The 21,840-nt window shown below is 43.4% G+C and overlaps 1 protein-coding gene across 3 annotated transcripts in view; it reads right to left on the reverse strand.

The window, feature by feature from the left end:
- The window catches only part of PYROXD1 (pyridine nucleotide-disulphide oxidoreductase domain 1), a 274,293-nt gene that overhangs the window by 47,468 nt on the left and 204,985 nt on the right, over positions 1 to 21,840 (reverse strand). For all 3 annotated transcript variants that reach the window (XM_086920532.1, XM_086920538.1, XM_086920526.1), the window contains one exon: positions 18,118 to 18,255. In XM_086920532.1, the coding sequence (XP_086776658.1) occupies positions 18,118 to 18,255 (138 nt within the window). The remainder of the gene's footprint in view (positions 1 to 18,117; positions 18,256 to 21,840) is intronic.

Consider the following 21,840-nt stretch of genomic DNA (forward strand, 5'->3'; position numbering starts at 1 on the left):
GAAATAGTCATGCTTAGAAGGTTCAAGGACAGGGGTTATCCCAACTGGGTACTCAAAAGAGCGATCGAAAGAGTGAAGACAACTGATAGAACCAGTACTCTTGCTACTGATGATAAAAACACTGACAGCGAAAATACAACACGCATGATCATGACAAATAATGGCAATTCTGATCAGATATATAAAATTATGAGAAAAAATTGGGATATACTCAAGAGTGATCCCATAATTGGGAAAAACATTCTGGAAAACCCTAAGATCACCTACAGACGTGGACGGAATTTTAGAGATATGCTGGTCCATAGTGATCTTGCCAGCAAAACGGTCAGAAAGGGTATAGATTTACAAGGCTTCTTTCCCTGTGGCCATTGTAAAGTGTGTGAAAACAGCAAAATGGTCAAGGAGTATTTCAATACCAGTACTAACTCAATGAATTGAATAACACAATTCCTCATGTGCACTAGCACGTTTGTTATCTATGTATTGGAATGCCCTTGCAAATTAAAATATGTGGGAAGCACAACTCACATGGCTAGAAAACGGGTGCTCGAACATATGCGGGCAAAATACCAATAATGACAAACAATATCCAATTGCTCGTCATTTCAAGAGCTATCACTACTCAGATCATACCAAACTCTCCTATTTTGCAATAGAACAAGTAACTGCAAAAATTAGAAGGGGCAATCGAGTCTTGAGATTAAGACAAAGGGAATCTAGACACATAGCGGGGATGTGTACTTGTTTCCCTAATGGCCATAACCTTGATGAGGAAATGGCAATACATTTGCATGAAGAATAGTAACAGACACATGTCAGTATCTGGTCTCTACAGTTTTTCAACTACCATAACATTGTAATTCTATGACAGTTCTAGAATTTATGATGTCTGAATGTGGAACTTTATCTGATGAGCTCTTTCCATGTTTTTAATTTTATTTTCATTTTAATTGTACATAATATTCTTTCCAAGCCTGTAAATTATGTCTTTTCTTCCCACAGGAGGAAAGGAAGGAAACCGGTTTGGAGCTAATGGCAGCCAAATCCTTACTCTTTTCTTCAATCCATCCTTTGTCACACTCATGGATCACAGATAAGAATGCTTCTGCACTTTTGTATTTTATTGAATTTTGTCTATTTTATACTGAAATTTTTCATTTTTTGAGTATGACACACAGGGGGGTATACACAGCATGGTATAGACATCACTTAAAAACATTTGACTAATGTTCTAATAACACCCACTAAGGAGGAGATTATAATATACAATGTGTCTTGTCAAATTGTACTTTGTCAAACAGAACTTTACCCACTAAGAAGGGAAATAAGTTACGAACCTCCCATTACACTTTGGGAATGGTTACACAATTTTCAACACATCTGACACTTAAGGTCTGGCAAACTTTTTTAACACCGTCTCCTCCTTGTCACAGTCTTTCAAACAGTTTTTAGTATAATACCAGATTTCATTCATTCAATCATCTCTGGAGTAACAGGAACAGTGCCCATAATTCTCGCTCTCTTTGCGGCCATCCTACAAGCATGTTTGACAGAATACACCTCTACGCGAAGCTACATCAATATCGTGAAAATATGGAACAACTTTTCGGCTGCCTGCCTCTATTATCGGAGCCAGCTACAACATGACGTTTATTTACAGATCTGCCATCTGCATGCAACCATCTTTTTATTGTAAAACTTGCCCATTCGACTGGCGAATGCATCTATGCCTTGCCAACATCCCAACAATCGCTCCCGATATCCAGCAGGTAATGGAGTATCTTGAAAACCATGAACTTGATTGTTTGGGCCGTGGAGCAAGGGCGGATGCAACGCAAAAAGGTATTGTGGTGGAATGGGATTCCTGCGCAGCCGCGAAAGATCTCCTGCAACGTGCGACCTTTGACAACATCGTAGATTGCCTGCCAATTCAAATTGCCGCTCCAACATTTGAGGAACATTACTGTCCCTTCGAGGATATGAATAGGATCACTTCGCTTTTCTCACACGATGGCAACAATGACGTCTTGGAACATTACCCATCACAAACTGTGAAGAACTTCAGGACTACAATCTCCTAAACTTGTAAGAAATTCACGTTATTCTTGGATTGATTTTTTCCAACTTTTTTGACTTTTTCCTATACATTTTTTTAATACACTTCAATTTAACTATTTTCATATAATAACTTCCTAAGTATGCTCAGGCATTTGAACTCTGTTTTCATTATTGCCCCTTACGTCTCCAGCCTAACCAGGGATGGATGATGTATGGCCTATGCAAATACGCCATTTACTTGCTAAATTAGCCTAAACCCGACATCCATTTTGAAACCATGTCTATTCTTTGTGCACACGTCTCTCTGCCTGCCTGTTATCCACGAAGCCCTTTCAAACAAATTAACTCATCCTCAGCCTCTGCTCACGAGCTGGCAATCAAGGAAAAAAAAAACACAACATTGTTTAGGAACTGGTTGGCACAGTGTGGTAATTGTACCCTACCTTTATTTTCATTATAGAATTTTGTCATTTATGTCTAATAGCTATTGTTTATGTCACATGGAACTGTAACATGTAATGTGGAATTCACTGATGCAGGAGCTTCGGTTTGAATACAGCAGAAGCGGTTGGAGTTTGCCTCAGCTCGATGCCTTAGCTCTTTGCACAATAATGTTTTTTTGAAAGGCCTGAAGACAATAATGTATGGTTTGACGAGAAGGGTACCAAATGTGCTTCTGAGAAACGCAATGTTTGTGTTCCTCCTCAAAGTTCCGATGTGGGTAGAACAATTACCAATTCTGACACGCACCAGATTGAATCTACTGTAGAAGAGATTGCTGACTGTTCTACTGTTGATAATTTTGTATTACAAAAAAGGACCATCAGGGTACGTAAGAAGTTTGATGATTACATTTTGCAATATTTTTTCTTTCTTTTTCTTAAAGGATACATGTGGTAATCGTATACTACCTTTATTTTCATTATAGAATTTAGAGACATTCATGTCTAATAGGTATTGTTTATGTCACATGGAACTGTAAAATGTAAAGTGGAATTCACTGATGCAGGAGCTTACGTTTTAATACAGCAGAAGCGGTTGGAGTTTGCCTCAGCTGGATGCCTTAGCTCTTACACCAGTGGGTCCATTCATGGCACTTAAATAAAGACAGTCTTTATATAACTTGCAGACTCCATCGTTTTATTACACACAGCCACTTTCTTACACACACCTGATTTCATCATTTCTCTTCTGTGGCATTACAACATTCTGCATTATATTCTTCACGATTATTTCTTTATTCCTGCTTGCTAAAACACTGCATTCGAGTTTTCAGACAGGTAGGGATGAGTAGGTTGCTTCCCACTCCCGCTATAGTCTACACGCATACTAACACCACCTGCACGGCTATGCTACAGCGGCCAATATGCTATAGCGCCCAGAGCACATCAGTTTACAGCACTCAGCTCACGGTTTAGGTTCACGCTTTCATCCCCGAGTGTACCGGCACCACACCTAATAACCATCTCACTGTGGACAAAACGGCACTTTCAAACCGGTAGGGGTAAATACTTTGCTTCACACTCCCTGAATAGCTCACCCTAACCACCCCACAAAGCCCACAGCGCTCCTACACTCATCTTTCCTACTTTGTTCGCCCTTTATTTCCCTTACTCGCTTCAACAGAATCACAAAACGGCTGCCCACACTTCCTGGTTGCAACCGTTCGCAGCCAATAAGCAGTAAGCTCGTGCTTGTAACGCCTCAGCCAATCAGATGGCAGAATTCCCAAATATCGATATCTGTAAATTTCGATATTTCTCCAAAACTACTGAACGGATTTACACCAAATAAGGAAAAAGCGTGCTTTCTAGACCAAGACCCTGCTGCCTGCCAAATCTGGGGTAATTCTGTTCACCAGTTCGACCTGTAGCCTTGTCTAAAGTTTCCTATGCAAATTGCATGGAGATAACACGTTTTGGGGCCCCCCTTTTTCCGCTGATGCTATGCATACAAAAACTGGTTTTCAGTTTGTACATTCTTCAAGATTTTTCCATCCAAGGCTGGTTGAGAGTTTGTAGAACGATGGCTTCAGATTTTCAACATACGGTGTGGTGGCGCGGACTGGGAGGGGGCGCTTGGCTCCTGCCCCCTCCCCAAGTCGTGTTGCCCTGGTGGGGCCTAAGATCGCCCCCGACATAGGCGGCCGGCTCCCGGGGTCCGGCGGAACTTTTTGCCTTTTGATGACTCTTCCATTCTGGACCTTGTCCCACAATCCGTTTGACCTGAAGACACGCTGTAGTGGGGCGCCCCTTTACCGTTTCAGTTGCCATTCCGCCCGCTTTTGCTACACTGTGCCTCTTCCGCCATTCAGCTGTTTACCGCCCGCTCTTGCGACTACAGCGTCTCGCTCACCATGTAGTTGAGTTGCTCCCGCTCTTGCGATGCAGCGATAGGCGGCTGCCACAGGACTCTCAAAATGGCGGCCGGCTCTTCAGATTTGGGCGTGGTCCACTAAAATGGCCCTGGGACACCTTGGAACTCGGACGCTTGTCTGCTAGGGCTTGGGCCGCATTCTCGAAAGCGTCCCCTGAGCCTTGAAGATTCTACAAAAGTCTTGGGGGCCCCCGACTCCCGCAGGCTTCTGGTGGGGAGCGGCTGCCATGATTGCTCGTGGAATGGCCACGACTGAGCTACGAGATGGTGGTGCTCTCATGCTGACGCCAGCTTCAGTCTGAAACATCCAGAAACACTGTAGACTACCAATTCGATCAGTTCCGGTAGCGCCCCAACATGACCCGGTAGAGAAGAACTTGCCCTCCCCTCTTTGACTGATGGTTCTTGTTGCCTGTCCCTTCTGTTGTCATTTAACAGAACTTTTTAGACTGCTGAAAGGGGTTGTGTTCCGACCGCTGGTGGTGGAGACATTTTGACTATATTCTGGACCTACGTTGTCGCGTAATGCGTTATATGACACGCCGCGTTAGCGCACCCGGAAGTGCTCCAGTGCGCGAAGCGCAGCTTCCCGGAAGCGATCCGGGGCGCGGCGCGGCGTGCGGCGCGGCGCGCAGCGCGTAACGTAAGCATAACGGGTCATGTGACTTGTTAATAAAACTTTTCATTGGTTCATTTTACTTTTGTTATTCTAATGATGAAAGGCTTGGTCATATGACCTAAAAAATACGCTTTTTATTGCTTTCGAACATTATTTTTTCTTAAACATATATGTTATAATGTTCCAGGCTAATGTACTTTCCCGGAAAATTTACAACTGTCCTGCAAGTAAAATATATTCCTTTTTCTAGAAAAAGGGCGTTTCTTCGTCCCATGACGGAGCCGTTGAGCAAAAGAGGCTCGGCCTGCTGTCTTAGTCGCCGATACGCCTGAATACCAGATTCTTATCGATCACTTTATGTTGCAGGAGTAGAAAACACAACAGCCCTTGACCATTTATCTTTACTGCGTTCCTGCGTATTATACCTTTTATCCGTCATGTAATTGGACTGCTTTATTTCACTTGCCTTTTACTGATTCGAAAACAGTGACTAAAATTAAAAACTTTAGCAATGTAAATACTACTACCATGTTTTGTTTTAAAAACCTTTATTGTGAAAATGTCAGTATACAAATACGGGCCTATAACCACGTGGGCCGGCCACGGAGCAAACTGGAATCATATATGATGAGGAGACATTTACACTGTAGAGGAACGTAACGAGCGGGCCATTAGGTTGCAAGAACTAAGGTGTCTAATAGTTGCGGAATCGGTGGAGGTACATTTTGTAATTAAAATACGACAGGGCCACTTACAATAAAATTATCTAGATATACATTTGCGGGCAAGTACCATGGGTGACGTTAATTCGAACTTTCAATAGTACAGTAATCAATAACAAATCAGAACTTAATATCAATAGGGATGTCGAAATATTCAATCAATTCTCGTCCCCGCCCGCCATGTGCTTCAAAACTGCATACGTATCTCGTGATATCAAGGTTGTGCAACCAGTACACAACAAGGAGTTACGAGTCCCATTTATACCGGCGCCATTTTGGGCGAGGCCGGGCAGGTCCAGGATATAGTCAAAATGTCTCCACCAACCAGCGGTCGGACCAGAACCCCTTTCGGCAGTCAAAAAAGGTTCAGTTAAATGACAACAGAAGAGAGAGGCAACAAGAACCATCAGTCAAAAGAGGGGAGGGCAAGATCTGAAGCCATTGTTCTACAAACTCTCAACCAGCCTTGGATGGAAAAATCCTGAAGAATGTACAAACTGAAAAACAGTTTTTGTCTGTATAGCATCAGCAGCAACGCTTGAGTCAGCTTTGTGTGAAGCCGCCATTTTGATTCAATCAATAGCGTCCCCCTGCACACATTCAGGGACCTGGTCGTGTCTTCAGGTCAAACGGATTGTGGGACAAGATGCAGAAAGGAAAAGTAAAAAAGTTCCGCCGGACCCCGGGAGCCGGCTGCCTATGTCATGGGCGATCTTTGGCCACACCAGGGCAATAGTGAAGCTGCAGCAGGTGCAAATAAGCTTCAGACAGTGTTACAAGCGCTGCTCAGAACTCTCAACTATGACACCACCTCCGTGCCATCCGGATCTTGGCGCCTTGTGCTGGTTCCGGCCTATTCACACATCGGTCCGCTACTGACACCACCTCACAGGCCAACGGGGCACCCCACGCCGACTTTCGGCGCAGCATTGTAGATTGGCCACACCAGTGTGGCAACTTGCTAGACACCACCTCGGTGCCATCCAGATCTCGGCGCGTTGTGCTGCCTTCGGCCTACTGTAGCCGCAAGTGCGGACGCAACTCAGCTGGATAGCGAGTGAAACACCAAGTGGCGCCCCACTGCAGCCGAGGAGCCTCCATCTTGGGGGCGACGCACACCAACTCTGTGCCATCCAGATCTCGGCGCGTTGTGCTGCCTTCGGCCTACTGTAGCCGCAAGTGCGGACGCAACTCAGCTGGATAGCGAGTGAAACACCAAGGGGCGCCCCACTGCAGCCGAGGAGCCTCCATCTTGGGGGCGACGCACAGCATCACATTGCTTTCCAATGCAGTCAGATCCTCAAACAGCCCCCACTGACTGACGCGACCTCACAGGCCAACGGGGCGCCCCACGCCGACTTTCGGCGCAGCATTGTAGAATGGCCACACCAGTGCGGCAACTTGCTGGACACCACCTCGGTGCCATCCGGATCTTGGCGCGTTGTGCTGCCTTCGGCCTATTCGCACATCGGTCCGCTACTGACGCCGCCTCACGTGCCAACGGATTTTCTACGCTTTTTATAGCCCTATGCCGCATAACAGGTCATGTGACTTGTTAATAAAACTTTTCATTGGTTCATTTTACTTTTGGTTTCCTAATGATGGAAGGCTTGATCATATGACCTAAAAATAACACTTTTCATTGGATTAAAACTTTTTTTTTCCCAAACGATGAAAGCCCCACCTTGTTTCTGGATGTTTCAGACTGAAGCTGGCGTCAGCATGAGAGCACCACCATCTCGTGGCTCCGTCGTGGTCATTCCGCGAGCAATCATGGCAGCCGCTCCCCACCGGAAGCCTGCAGGAGTCGGGGGGCCCCCCAAGACTTTTGTAAAATCTTCAAGGCTCAGGGGACGCTTTCGAGAATGGGGTCCAAGACCTAGCAGACAAGCGTCCGAGTTCCAAGGTGTCCCAGGGCCATTTCAGTGGACCAGGCCCAAATCCGAAGAGCTGTCCGCCATTTTAAGAGTCCTGTGGCAGCCGCCTATCGCTGCACCGCAAGAGTGGGGGCAACTCACCTACATGGTGAGCGAGAGGCTGTAGCCGCAAGAGCGGGCGATAAACAGCTGAATGGCGGATGAGGCACAGTGTAGCAAAAGCGGGCGGAATGGCAACTGAAACGGTAAAGGGGCGCCCCACTACAGCAGACAAGCCTCCACCTGGGGAGGCCCGTTCACGCCGCCTCCCCCCCCCGCCGGGGCGCCCCACGCTGTTTTTCGGAGCAGCATTGTAGGATGCCAAAACCAGTGCGGCAACTTACTGATATCACCTGGGTGCCATCCTCATCTCAGCGCGTTCTGCTGCCTTGGGACTATTCGCACAACAGACCGCTACTGACGAGGCCTCCCCCCGCACCCGCCGGGACGCCCCACGCCGTTTTTCGGAGCTGCATTGTAGGATACCAAAAACCAGTGCGGCACCCAGGTAACATCACCTGGGTGCCGTCCAGAACTCAGCACGTTGTGCTGCCTTGGGACTATTCGCACAAAACACAGCTACTGACCATTGTTGCTTCTTTTTTCAAAAAAATGTTTAAATGTATTTACTGTTTTTGTTGCGTTGTATATATTTATAAGTTATTAAAGTGTTATAATCCTACTACTTTGTTGGAGTGCTACATATTTTTAATGTGACACATAATTGTAAAAACTTTGATGTACAAAGAGGCATCCCTGGAATCTTCCGCTTCAGGCTCGGACCCACACACCCTCACAGTGAGAATCCCCTCCCCAAGCACAATACAGGATGGTTATCAGATAGTAGGAACGCGTGTGGTGTGACGGATCTCATCGGGTGGGGGCCTTGATCTACTGTAACTCCTTTGAAGAGGGGTGATTCTCTACAGATGGGGCCATAAACTACATCTGCAGGGCTAGGTGATAGCCTGGGACCGGCCTGGACAATCGGACACAGAGGAAGAGGAGTGTCAGAGGGTGCGGTAGTGAATAGGTTGAAAGGGAGGTGTCGGGCGGGCACAGGGTGTGATTCTCAGAGAAGAACAGCGCAGATGGGAGGAGGTTTCTGGCCCATGCATGAGAGAGAGAGCGGGGGTGACCAGTGCGTGGGGGAGATGCTTGCGAGGGTGGGGAGCCATGCTGAGGATCGGCGGCATGCAGAGAGTGGGTCTGGTCAAGGCATCTAAAATGGCTGCCGTGCTCAACAAAAGTGTGGCATTGCAAAAAAGGCAAGATGGCGCAGACAATGTTTATCAATAAGGATTAATTTATAACAATTATTTTTAACAAAATATTTACTCGCAGTGACAAAATGGCGGTCAACAGTTCCTGATTTCCATCGAATCGAACGTTAACAGACGTCACGCAGCAAAAAAAAAAAAAACGCTCACGCACAGCCGCTGGAAGACATGTATCAAGATATATGAGCCTCCTCAGCCACCCTCAGAAAACATAAGGGGTCAGGATACGTCTCCCGTACCCCCTTATACCTAGTAATTTAATTAAATCGAAACACAAAATGGCGAATTCACGTTTCGCTACCAGTTTGCGACCCGGTTCGCGAACCGAGAAGCGCTTCTACCGCGAAAAATCAAATTTTTATTATTTGTCCCACGGGACCCTTTAATAACCCCAACATCATTCCTAGGGGGTCAAGAGGGGTCTACCTTGCCCCCTTTCATTAAATTCCCCCTTCGTTTTTCTCCTCCTCTTGTCTCTCGATCCTACCGAGAGACAAGATGGCGGCCGCACCGGACTGTTTAGAATGTTAACAGACACCGGAGAGCCAATCAGCTTCGCTACGCAAAGCTCCGTTACGCGAAAAGTACGCGATCTGGAGCGCTATCTGGGACGCTGTCACAGATATATCTGTTTTTTTAAACGTTAATTTCTCAAAATCCACTGGAGCACATATATTGAGACCCAGCAAAGGCACATCGGGCTAACAGTCCCTATAATTTTGCCAAGTTTCGTGTAAATCCATTCAGCCGTTCGAGCTAAAAGTGAGGCCAAAGGCCCTATGGAAAAATGAATGGGAAAAATGCGTTTTGGGACCCCCCTTTTTTCTCGGTCCCCCCTTGACGGAACCCCTCCAAATTTTCAGGGACTGCTCAGAAACAAAATGTGCCATTTTCCTGAAAATTTCAGCCGATTCCGTCCACAAACGCCAAAGTTATTAGACATAGAATTTTCAAAAGTTCCATAGAGAAAAAATTCTAACTATATATACCTACTGGCGACCGCCAGTAGGTAATATTAATATATATATATATATAGTCATTGAGAAAAACAAAGGTTACAGGGATGTTATAGTTCGGCTCCGGGTTCACTCGTACAAAACCAGTGAAATTCAGCAGTTATAGTTAGGTGAGCTAACTCGCATCCCGCGTAATGCATTGTTTATGACCATATTACACCACTCATGACATGATCAGTGAAATCACTGTTGACATCATCCAGTGACTGAGTGTTTTTAAAAAGTTTATGAGTGCTAAGGAAAATGCTACTTACCCAGTATGCATCTGTTCTTGGCATGTAGAGCTGTAGATTCACATGTTTTGCATAAGTCTGCCATCTAGTCGGATGTTTGCGCTTTGTTTTTCTTCAAAGAAGTCTTTTTCAGTCACAAGGTAGGAGACTCCTCCTTTCGGTGATAGTGTACATGGGCATCAACTCCCCTGTTAGATTGTTTTCCCGCAGAGGGTGAGAATGGAGTTAGTAAGAGTATTGAATCGGTGGGAGTATAAGTGCCTGTATGGTTGATTCAGAGGGTGCGTAAGTGACTGTATAAGAAAGTCTCAGTGAATGTATGGGTGAGTGACGGGTTGTGTGAATGTCTGTCAGTTGGTGTCTAAGTGACTGTATGGGGATGTGAGTGGGTATGTGAGTAGCTGTATTGGAGAGAGATTGGTTGTCTGAATATCTATATGGTTGTCTGAGTGTCTGTGTGGGTGGACGAGGGTGAGTCAGTGCATGTATGGGTTAGTGAGTGCATGTGTGAGAGGCTGTATGGGTGAGTGGGTGTGTGTATGGGTGGGTGGGTGAGTGGATGTGTCAGTGGTATATGGGTGAGTGGGTATGTGAAAGGCAGTATACACGAGTGATGGGGTATATGAGTGACTGTATGGATGAGTGAGTGTTTGTGAGTGACTGTATACGTGAATGAGTACATGTTAGTGTCTGCATGAGAAAGTGGGTGTGTGTGTGTATCTCTATGGGTGAGTGACTAGGTGTGTGAGTAGCTCTATGGGTGACTGAAAGTGTGTATGTGGCTGTATGGGTGTATGAGTGGATAGGTCAGTGGCTGTATTAGTGACTGATTGGGTGTATGAGTGGCTGTATGGGTGAGTGAGTAGATGTGTGTGTAGATCTATATATATCAGTGAGTGGGTGTGTATGTACTGGTATTGGTCTGTGAATAGGTTTGTGAATGGTTGTGTGGGAGTGGGTGTATGAAAGGTTCTAAGGGGGTGTGAGTGATTCTATGGATGATGTAATCAGTGATGAAATTTAAGATGTCATGAGTGATGTCACTGACCATGTCATGAGTGATGCAATATGCGAGGTCATAAGCAGTGCATTGTGGAGGAGCAAGTAATGAGCTAACTATAACTGCTTAATTTCACTGGTTTTGTACCAGTGAAACCTGAGCCTAATGATAACACCCCTGTAACCTTTGTTTTTTTCCAATGACTTTCTAAGGTATTTTAAATTCTATTTGCTAACTATAATGACCCGTAACCTTTGTTTTTTTTTGGTGAATTTCTAAAGTGTGTCAAAATCTATTTCCTAACTATAATATCCCTGTAACCTTTGGTTTTTAAAGTGAATTTCTATGGTTTTTTAACTAGAAGTCGTGTTTGCATAGTGGTGGACAAAAGGGGCGGGCCTGTGAATCCTGCTGTGTCAAAATCCTGCTGTGTCAAACTTACTGGAGGTAAAAGGAGGGCTTCTGGTGCTCCCAAGAACCCTTAGCATCGAAGAGGACTTCAGCAGTGCACCATGAGGCACGTGTACCGAGTGGTGGAGAAAGAGCATGGCCTCTAAAGTCCTCTCAGCAATCTTGCTCTCTGGGACTTACTGGAGGTAACAGGAGGGCTTGTAGGCCCCAAAGACACTCAGCATCAAAGGGGACTTCATACCCCCACCAGCAGTGTGTCGAGAGGTGCGTTTACAAGTGGTGAAGAAAGTGGGCATGGCCTCGGACCACCTCTTATCAATCCTGCTGTGTGGGTCTTACTGGAGGTAACAGAAGGTCTTGGTGGCCTTCAAGGACCCTCAGCAGTCAAGGTGACATCAGCCCGTAACCAGCAGGTGCAAATCAGAGTGGTGCAGAAAGAGGCCGGGGCCTCCGGATTCATGCCAGTAGCTTTTTCTTTCTTCTTTGTTTATTATAAAGGAAGGGGGGCCCCACATTTTTCCAATTAAAGCCCTGGGGAGGTGCCGGTCCCTGGGGCTGGGGGGGTCTAAGAGGCCCCTCCTATTTAAAAAGAAATAAGCCCAGGGGAGGTGGTGGTCCCCATTGTAGCGGGGGAAGACATTTATACATATAATACTCACCAATCGTCTTCAAATTATACAAATTGCGGCGGCTAGACTCCTGTTCAATATTTCAAGGCAGGCTAGTGTCCGTCAACATCTGTGCAGTTTGCATTGGCTCCCTGTCAAACAAAGGGTTGTGTTCAAATCTCTCACTCTTGCGCATAGAGCCATTCACAACCAAGGGCCGTCGTATTTGAGGAGGCGTTTTGCCTGGTACTTACCTAGCCGTCCATTACGGTCTACCTCCATACATCTTCTGGCTGTTCCCTGTTTTAAATGTTCCCGCCTTGGTGGCCAGTTCATCACCGTTAAGGCAGCTACTGCTTGGAAGACTCTCCCTCTGCCGCTCCGTGCTATCCATGATTTCAATCTTTTTAAAAAAGCACTTAAAACTCACCTTTTTTAACTTTCACTGTAATTACTCTAGATATTTCTGCCTCTTCTGCATGGTCACACGCCAGGATACTCGTGAGTAATTGAGCGCGCTATAAAACCACCAATAACAATAACAACATAATAACTTTGGCCCGTTTGACAAATCTTGATAAAACTATCCCCCAAAAATGCCATCCACCTCAGCTTTTTCCCTGAAAGTTTTAGGGTGATGAGTCAAGCGGGGGCTGAAAATAAAAGGGGGAGTTCAAAAACATAAAATATCCATGCATTTTCCATTGACTTCTTTAGGCAGGGCTACAGCAAATATTGCAAATACTGCAGAACAGAATTACACCCGATGCACAGAATTACACCCAATGCGAAGGAACCGAGATGTTGGTCTGCAAATTGTGCTTTTGGGTAAATGCATTCAGTAGTTTTTGGAAATTAAGATTAAAAAATAACTGTATATTATGGTAGTTGGGCTCACAAGAGTCTCCAAGACTTTTGTGAGACGCCAATTTAAAAATAGACCGCTCTGATTGGCCCGGGGGGGGCTTTAAGTCCCTTGGGCTATCTCACGCCAGCCGGAGTCAGCCTCCTTTGACAGCGAGCGTTGCCAGCCATTACAGGACTCGGGGACTTAGTACTCTGTGCTGAATTTGTACAAAAATAAAGATATATGGTGAAAGGGTGAGTGGCCAAAACAACAACAGCAAAACATGCTGCTATCCCGGGATTCGGAGTAAGAAATAAACATAAATAAACATAAATATATGCTATGCCTGTTTAGTGGTTGGTTGGTGGGAGGAGCAGACATTAAGACAAGAGCTATCTTTAAAATATGGAGCCCACATAAAGTTGTGGTTAAGATTCATAGACGATGTCTTTGTCCTGTGGAAGGGTACTAAGGAGAATGCAATCGATTTTATAGGTGACATTAATGCCAATCAAATCAATCTGAATTTTACTTCACATATAAGCTGTTCTGAGGTAGAATTTCTTGATACCAAGGTATATGTGGAGGAAGGTGAGATAAGAACAACCTTACACAGGAAACTGACGGCTGGCAACTCCACGTTGCATGCCTCTAGTGCTCACCCCGACACTTGATTAAGAGCATTCCATATGGAGAGCTTCTTCGCATCAAGCGTATATGTAGCAGTGTGGAAGAACAGAACGCTTGCATGCGAGAAGCCATTGAGAGATTCCGCAGAAGAGGCTATACGGTACGAAGTCTACAAAAGGCTTTGGAGAAAGTCAGCAATAGACCCAGGGAATCATTGTTGAATACCAACATAGAGGAAGGAGAACCACTAGAAAGTGAGGAGACTCCCAATACCAATACTCTGAGATTAATTCTTACTTATAATAGCCAGCATCGCCAAATCCGGTCTATAGTCAACCGTAATTGGCCAATAGTACAGACTGATGCGGTTATGAAACCAGAATTACCAGATAACCCGACTATAACATATCGGATGGGTGTCTCTATGAGAAGTCAAATTGCCAAGAGTATTCCTGATCTTACCAGTAAAACCAAAAAGGAATTAACTCCATGGTTACCTGAAAAACAGGGATTTTTCAAATGCTCGTCATGTCGAGCTTGTAAATTTGGGGTTACAACTAAGAAGTACATCACGCCTTTCAGTCCAACAGAGTTTAAAATTCAGGGGTGTTATGACTGCAAAACAGAATATGCAGTCTATATCCTGACGTGCACTTGTGGGCTTAGGTATGTGGGAAGTACCAAGCAGCAAGTGCACGTCCGGATCCTACAACATCTACGGGCCATTGTCAATAATGACAGTAGCTACCCGGTTGCAAGACACTTTAAAACCACCCATAATAACACACTGGCGGATCTAAAATATTTTGTCATTGCTGCAATAGATGACGATCCGAAAGGTGGCAACCGGGTCAAGAACTTACGTCAGCTGGAGTCCAAATTCATTATGGAATTGGACAGTAGATACCCCAATGGACTGAACAACACAGAGGATTTACACCACTTCCTCTGATATTTCATCCCCCTATATTCTGTATCCTCTGTGTATCTCCAAACCTGAATATTTTTGAATTTCCCATACAAGTAACTTTGCCCCCCCCCCCTTTTATCTCAATACCGTTTTTAGACTTTCACATTACAAGTAGAAACCTTTTTTTCTCTTGTAAATTTTAAAACCATGAATGAGTTAATACTCTTACCAGTAAAATAGTATATATGAGTGAAATTTAATAATAATCACTTTTACTTTTATGCACTTTATTAAGGAAATTTCAGGATGCTGCTAAAATAGAGATAATTTGCACACAACTTGCAATCTTGCACACAGCATAATTTTGCACATACACCGAGCAGTTTTTCACTGGTTGATGATGTTCACCGAATAATGAAATCTGGAATTTATTCCGTAATAATTGTATAGACTTTTTAGACTTTCAATAATTTTAATAGTCGATTTCTATTTTTATATTGCATTCTGTACATATATGATGCCTGTTCTTATCAACTGATAATAGATATATATTTATATATGTGCTTTTGATACTATATAGGTCATATATATATATATTTTTCTAATGGTTATATTTATATATTTATTTATATTCATTTTGAAACATATCAAAGGTGATCAAATTATACCATGAAAACATCAACTTGAATTATGACTGAAATTCATGGATATTGTATGTGCACTCTATGCTACAGCGAGTTATTTTACTGCATTCAGGCGGTAATTACACATAATACTTATGCTAATTGTTGGATGAGGTCTTGCAAACTACAAGTCCCAGCATACATACCTGACAAGTATTTCCTTTCTTTTTATTTTTTGTCACATGGAGAGGGTGAAAGCATCACAATTTGAAAAAATGGTATAAAAACTAAAAGTGGACTATATGTTTGTATATTGAGAAAGAAAACTAAGGTTTTCGAAACGCGTCTGACAAAGCATTGAAAAATAAAAGACCTGCATTCCACGTTTTCCTGGTGTCTGTGGTTCATCCTTTGGCAGGGCGCCGGCTGGGTCGTGCAGAGAGGATTGAAGGCATCCATAAATATATATATATATATATATCACAGCTTCAAGGTATAAGAAATACCAGCACTCACAGGAGCATTTTACCCAGATTTAATAGGGTTTAAGTGTACACAAGACGCGTTTCGGCAACCGCCTTTTTCAATATCGGATACTGAAAAAGGCGGTTGTCCAAACGTGTCTTGTGTGCACTTAAACCCAATTAAATCTGGGGAAAATGATCCAGTGAGTGCTGATATTTCTTATACCTTGAAGCTGTGATATTCAGCGCGTTTCCACCTACGCGTACCATAGCACCCGTCCTAGAGTGCAGGAATCAAAGCGGAGTTCTTGGAGATATATAATATATATATATGCACGAAGACTCCTTCCAAAAAAAGAGCAGAGACCCAAGGGGAGACCATTGGAAGCACATTTAATTGTGGAAGTGGCAAATGCATTTCGGCATACTACATCCTTCTTCAGCGCCCAAAGCATCCAGGAGGTTTTACAACAAGCTTATGGTAAGTCCTGCCTCCTTTTACACTGATGTAACAAGCCCGCTCCACCCCCTGTAGATTGACTGCCCACATGTGTAGAGTCCCGTAGGTGAAGGAAAACTACATGTCCCAGAATCCAAGGTTGTGGATCCTTGAAGGTGGTGCACCAGGGGAAAAAATAAATACCAAATGGTTGTGCGGGGGTGCAGGGAACAGCATGTGCCAAAAAAAACAAAGTTGTAATTTCCTGCTTTAGTGTCCAAATCAAAGCGCTTCCTCAGGTCCCCTGTACCGCCTCAGCCCCAGAGACCAGGAATCGTTGCAGCAGGGGCTGCTGTGACAGTGCACACCGCCCGGCGTGAGGTTAATAACCCCACAACCACCATCTCACATCCAGATATCCAAGGCGGACTCCAGACCATCCAACAACATTGGAAAGTAAAGGAACTGCAGCAGTTCAGAGGATATATATATTTATACTACTGGCGGTCACCAGTAGGTAGTTATAGTTAGGACCTATTTTCCATAGGAAATCTGCAACATTCTATTCGCAATAACTTTTGCGCCGGTTGACAAATCTTCGCAAATTTTTCAAAACTTATGGCCAGCTCCGGTCCGCTCCTATCTTAAAAGTTTGGGGGTGATTCGTCAAGCGGGGGCGGAGAAAAAAGGAGGGTTCCAAAAAGTGTTTTCCCTATGTTATTTCCCATAAGAAATTTTAGGCACGGCTACAGCTGGAACTGCTGAACGGAATAACACCAAATTTTGCGAAAAGGTAGCCGTTGGTTCAGAAAGCGCCCTTTTTTTAAATGGAGTAAATCCGTTCAGTAGTTCCTGAGAAATTCAAAAAATAGTGGTGAAAATATCATTTTCCCATAGAAAACTTTAGACACTGTTATAGCAAAAACTGCTGAACGCAATTACACCAAATTTGGCAAAAAGGTACTGCTTGGCTCAGAAAGCTTCCTTTTTAAAAATGGTGTAAATCCGTTCAGTAGTTTTTGAGAAATTAAGGAATAAAGATAGTGATATCTATGGCCGCGGTGGTTCCGCGGACCCTCCCGAGCACGAGCTTTATGCTAATTGGCTGTCAACACTCCAAACCAGGAAGTGTTGGCAGCCATCTTGTGCCTCTGTAGAACCGAGGCACAAGAAATCACTCAAACAAGTGCGCAAAACGGAAAAAGGGGGCAGGGTAGAAACACCCTGACCCCCTCGGTCTGCGTAGGGGGTCCCACTAGGCCAAAAAAATATATATATATTTTTTTTAAATCTCTGGACTTTCCTCATACCAAAATGAAGCTTGCACTCGAATCCTCTGGAAGTATCCATTTTATTTGCTGACAGCACTTGCCACAGATGTAGGAACGTAAGCAGTAAAGTAATTAAAAATTATTCTAAAATACATTTTGAAATTAGACAAGTATATGTTCTATACACTATTTACATTGGGCAGTACACTATAGAGGCTTCCTCTGGAAACCATTCCTAAGTACAGTTGCTCATTGATTCAGCACAGACTCTATCCACATTATGTTTCTATGGTGGTACAACAGGAGGGGTGTGGAGAGAGGCAATTTGTTACATTGTTCACTACAATTTACTTAGTGCTTTAGTTACACAGAAGAGTTAGAAATTATGGGCAGTAAGATTGAACCACTTCTCTAGCATCACCAGAGGCACTTCATACTTGTAAATGACTCAAATAACAACATTGAGTATGCCACCTATGCTGTCAGCTCGAACTGAATTTGAATAGTCAAAGCATTTCCATGAAATGGTCTCACTGTTCAGATCTTCAGTCTTATGAATCCTCAAACACTGAAGGTTCAACTGCAATAGACACCCTTTTTCACAATAACATCAACTGATATTTCTGTTTTTTCGAAGCATACCGTTACTAAACACAGTAAACATAGCCATATTCCTTGGAATTGATTAACGTACCTTGTAGTTAAAAAATCTAGTGACATGAGCAAAAAGTTCAAAGCAGAAGTCCATTTCAATAGCTTCTCCAAGTATATCAGCTGCTATGCACTTGCCTGCATACCATCCCATCTGTCTAGCTTGGGTCCAGAGCCTCATCTGAAAAACAGTTACATATTTCATGCTCTAGGTGGTGATATCATTTTAGCGTCCAAAACTGTGAATTTGGGGATCGTCAGTGGTAAAGGTGTAAAGAATGAATATCCGGTAATTCGCATATAATTACGAGCTTATTAGGAAGCAAGCAGGTACGTCCTTCCCAGTCAGGTACAGTCCACCAACAGATGTTTCCTTACATTCTGGAGTGTGGATGTGGAGCATCATCTGATGCTATGGCAACCAGAGAAGGCACCACGAGCACAACACCACATCTCCCCTCTTTATATTAATAGAAAACACAAGAGCAATGAGCTTCATACAAAAATAACTATGCAAATCAACATTGCAAAAAGGCAAACTAATTGCAAACAAATCGCAAAATAATTAAGCAAAACAGCATTGCACAATAGCCATGCAAAATAACGTTACAACGAACCATGTAAAATAACATTGCAATGAGGCAAACAAAGTAAGAGAACTAACGTAACCCACACCCCCCTCTCTTCCATAATAAAAACCAAGGGAAGAGCAAACACAACAAGGCAAAGGCAAGTTACATTACATAGCTCCTGAAACGAGCAGGGACCTTAATTTGCCTACCAGTGCGCGTGGTATTCTGGTTGCTAGCAAATGAAGAATGCGTCAGTGTGGGCAAATTAGAAGACGGCAACTGAGAAGGAGACGAACTAGGCAACTGGGGAGAAGACTCCGATATATCATTAGTAGAAGCTTCAACAACTTCTTTTCCAGCAACACCACCTTGCATAACTTCATCCCACATCCATTCAAAAGAGGGGTCAGGATCGGTGTTGGCCTTGGGACAAGAGAAGTTCCCTTTACACTTTGCCAATCTATTATGATGCCAAACTTGGTTGTCACTCAACTTAGCAGACTTTAAGTATAACTCCATAACTTGCAAAGGATCAGAAAATTTACTTTGACCTTTCTTAACCTTGGTATCAAGTTTAATTCTGACCCAATCCCCAACTTTGAGCTCAGCTTCTTTAGTGACATTTTTCCTTCCAAAATCACTAATGTGTGTATCTTGAATTTTTCTTAGTCTAGAACGGACTAAAGCAGGAGGCCATTTCTCACAAATTTTCTTTGAATTCCAAGCAACATTATCCTTAGTAAATGGCTCCCTACCCCTAAGGATCCTGAAAGGGCTGTAATTGGTACTAGTGGGAGTGATTCTATAAGCCCAAATGGTTTCTAGTAACTCCTTTACCCAATCCTTATCAGCACGAATAGAGGCTTGGATGTTCCCCATGATTATCCTGTTGAATCTCTCAACAATGACGTTGCCGGCAGGATGGTAGACAGGCGTCTTTTTAGGGATAATACCGTTCCTATCCAAGAACTTTAAAAAAAACTCAGATCTAAATTATGGACCATTATCAGTTAAAATGTTCCTCGGAACACCTTCTTGCAGAAACAACTTGCGAAGAAAAGCTACAACAACTTTAGCATCAAATCTCTCAGTTATCTCAACCTCAGGCCATCTGGAGTAGTTGTCAATCACAACTAGGATATGTTTACTACAGCCATCACAATTTTCAACTGGACCCAACCAATCCATGCTCAAATCCTCCCACGGATAAATAGGAATATGTCTAAATCCAAGAGTAGGTTTAAACACACGCAAGGACTTATCAGCATTAGCGCAAGTATCACACTCTTGAATAAATCTCTCAACCTCCTTATCCAATCCAGGCCACCAATATGATAATTTTACTCTTGATTTTAATTTCATGATACCCAGGTGACCTTCATGATTGATGGATAGAATTTTACCTCTCAAAGAACAAGGAACAATAACTCTTTCGCCTCTACACAGGTGATCGGCATCATCTATACAAAGCTCATCCCCGATTTCCCAAAATGGTCTCAGCTCCTCCTTCAAATTTGATTTATGTGGCCAACCACTAATGACAAAATTACCGACAGAGTTTAAGATCTCATCATTATTACAGCATACTTCCCAGTCTTTTTTAGAAATTGCTACTAGTCTCTGATCATTGTCCTCGTGGATAACAGCAACCTCACTAGACTCAAAAGAATCATAAGAATCATCACAACCAGGTAAAGGAGAACGACTTAAATAATCTGCAACGACGTTCTTTTTGCCAGGAAGATATTCAACATCATACGTATAGCCCAGCAACTTAAGACTCATTCGTGCAAGTCTCGGAGTGGCCTTCAACATCCCTTCTGAAGTAAGAATTTTTAGTAGGGGCTTGTGATCTGTTCGCAAGGTGAATCTCGTGCCCCAGACAAACTGTCTAAACTTCCCGATACCCCATACAACGGCCAACATTTCTCTCTCAATAACTGAGAACTTCCCCTCAAGAGTGGTTAAAGACCTGGATGCAAAAGCAATTGTGACTTCGAATCCATCCCTTCCAGACTGTGAAAACACAGCACCTAATCCTTTACCACTAGCATCAGTAGTGATTATGTTGTGTAGAGTATGATCAAATGCTTGGAGGGGAAATGCATTAACAATTTCTTTTCTTATATCATCAAAGTCATTTTGTAATATGTCATTCCAGACAAACTCCGCTCTTAATTTGAGTAATTGTCTAAGATTAAAAGTTTTGTCAGCAAAACCCTTCACAAATTTGGAGTAAAACTCGACCATCCCTAGAAATGACCTAAGATCATCTTTAGAGCAGGGAATGGGAGCATTTCCAATTGCCTCAACCAACTTCTTTTTTTGGAAAAATGCCTTTCTCACCCACTTCATGTCCTAAATATGTCAAGGAGTTCATACCAAATTTGCACTTTTTTAACTCAGCTGTTAAACCATTACTCTCAAGTATTTTTAAAACAGAAATCAGTCTCTTGTCATGGTCATCTCTGGCTTTGCCCATTACCAGAATATCATCATGGAAGTAAGTCACGCATTCCATACACTTGAATAATTTATGCATAAGGCGTTGAAAAACGGCCGTGGCTGATGCCAGTCCAAATGGCATTCTTATGAATTGATAACATCCAAATGGTGTTATGAATGCTGTAAGCTTTTTGCTTGATTCGTGCAGAGGAATTTGATGGTAAGCTGATACCAAGTCTATAGAGGAGAACCATTTAATACCGCAGCTTTGTGCCAAAAGTTCATCAATCCTAGGGGGAGGAAATTTATCAATTACAATGTTTTTATTTAGGTCTCTTAAATCAATGCATAAACGGAGACGGCCGTCAGGTTTCCTCGCAACGACCAATGGAGCCAACCATTCAGAGCTTTCTATTGGCTCAATGACTCCCTTCTTTTCCAATATGTCCAAATCCTTCATGACATCACCCCTAATGCTTAAAGGGATATTCCTTGCTTTATGGCAAACTGGTTTGGCACCATCTTTCAAAATAATTTTATGAGTAAAGCCAGCCAATTTTCCAATTTCACCTGAAAAAGCCTTTGGAAATTGCAAGGTTAATCTGTCTAAGAATTCTTTGTTGTCTTCTTCTAGGATTAAAACTTGAACATCACTTCTTGCGTTTAAGATGATGCCCAATGCACCTTGATCGATCCAGCCAAGAACGGATGGACCAACTTCAGCAACATATAACTTGCCCAAACACTTC

This window comes from Lissotriton vulgaris, chromosome 1_1 (assembly GCF_964263255.1).
Source record: "Lissotriton vulgaris chromosome 1_1, aLisVul1.2, whole genome shotgun sequence".
Taxonomy (NCBI): Eukaryota; Metazoa; Chordata; class Amphibia; order Caudata; family Salamandridae; genus Lissotriton; species Lissotriton vulgaris.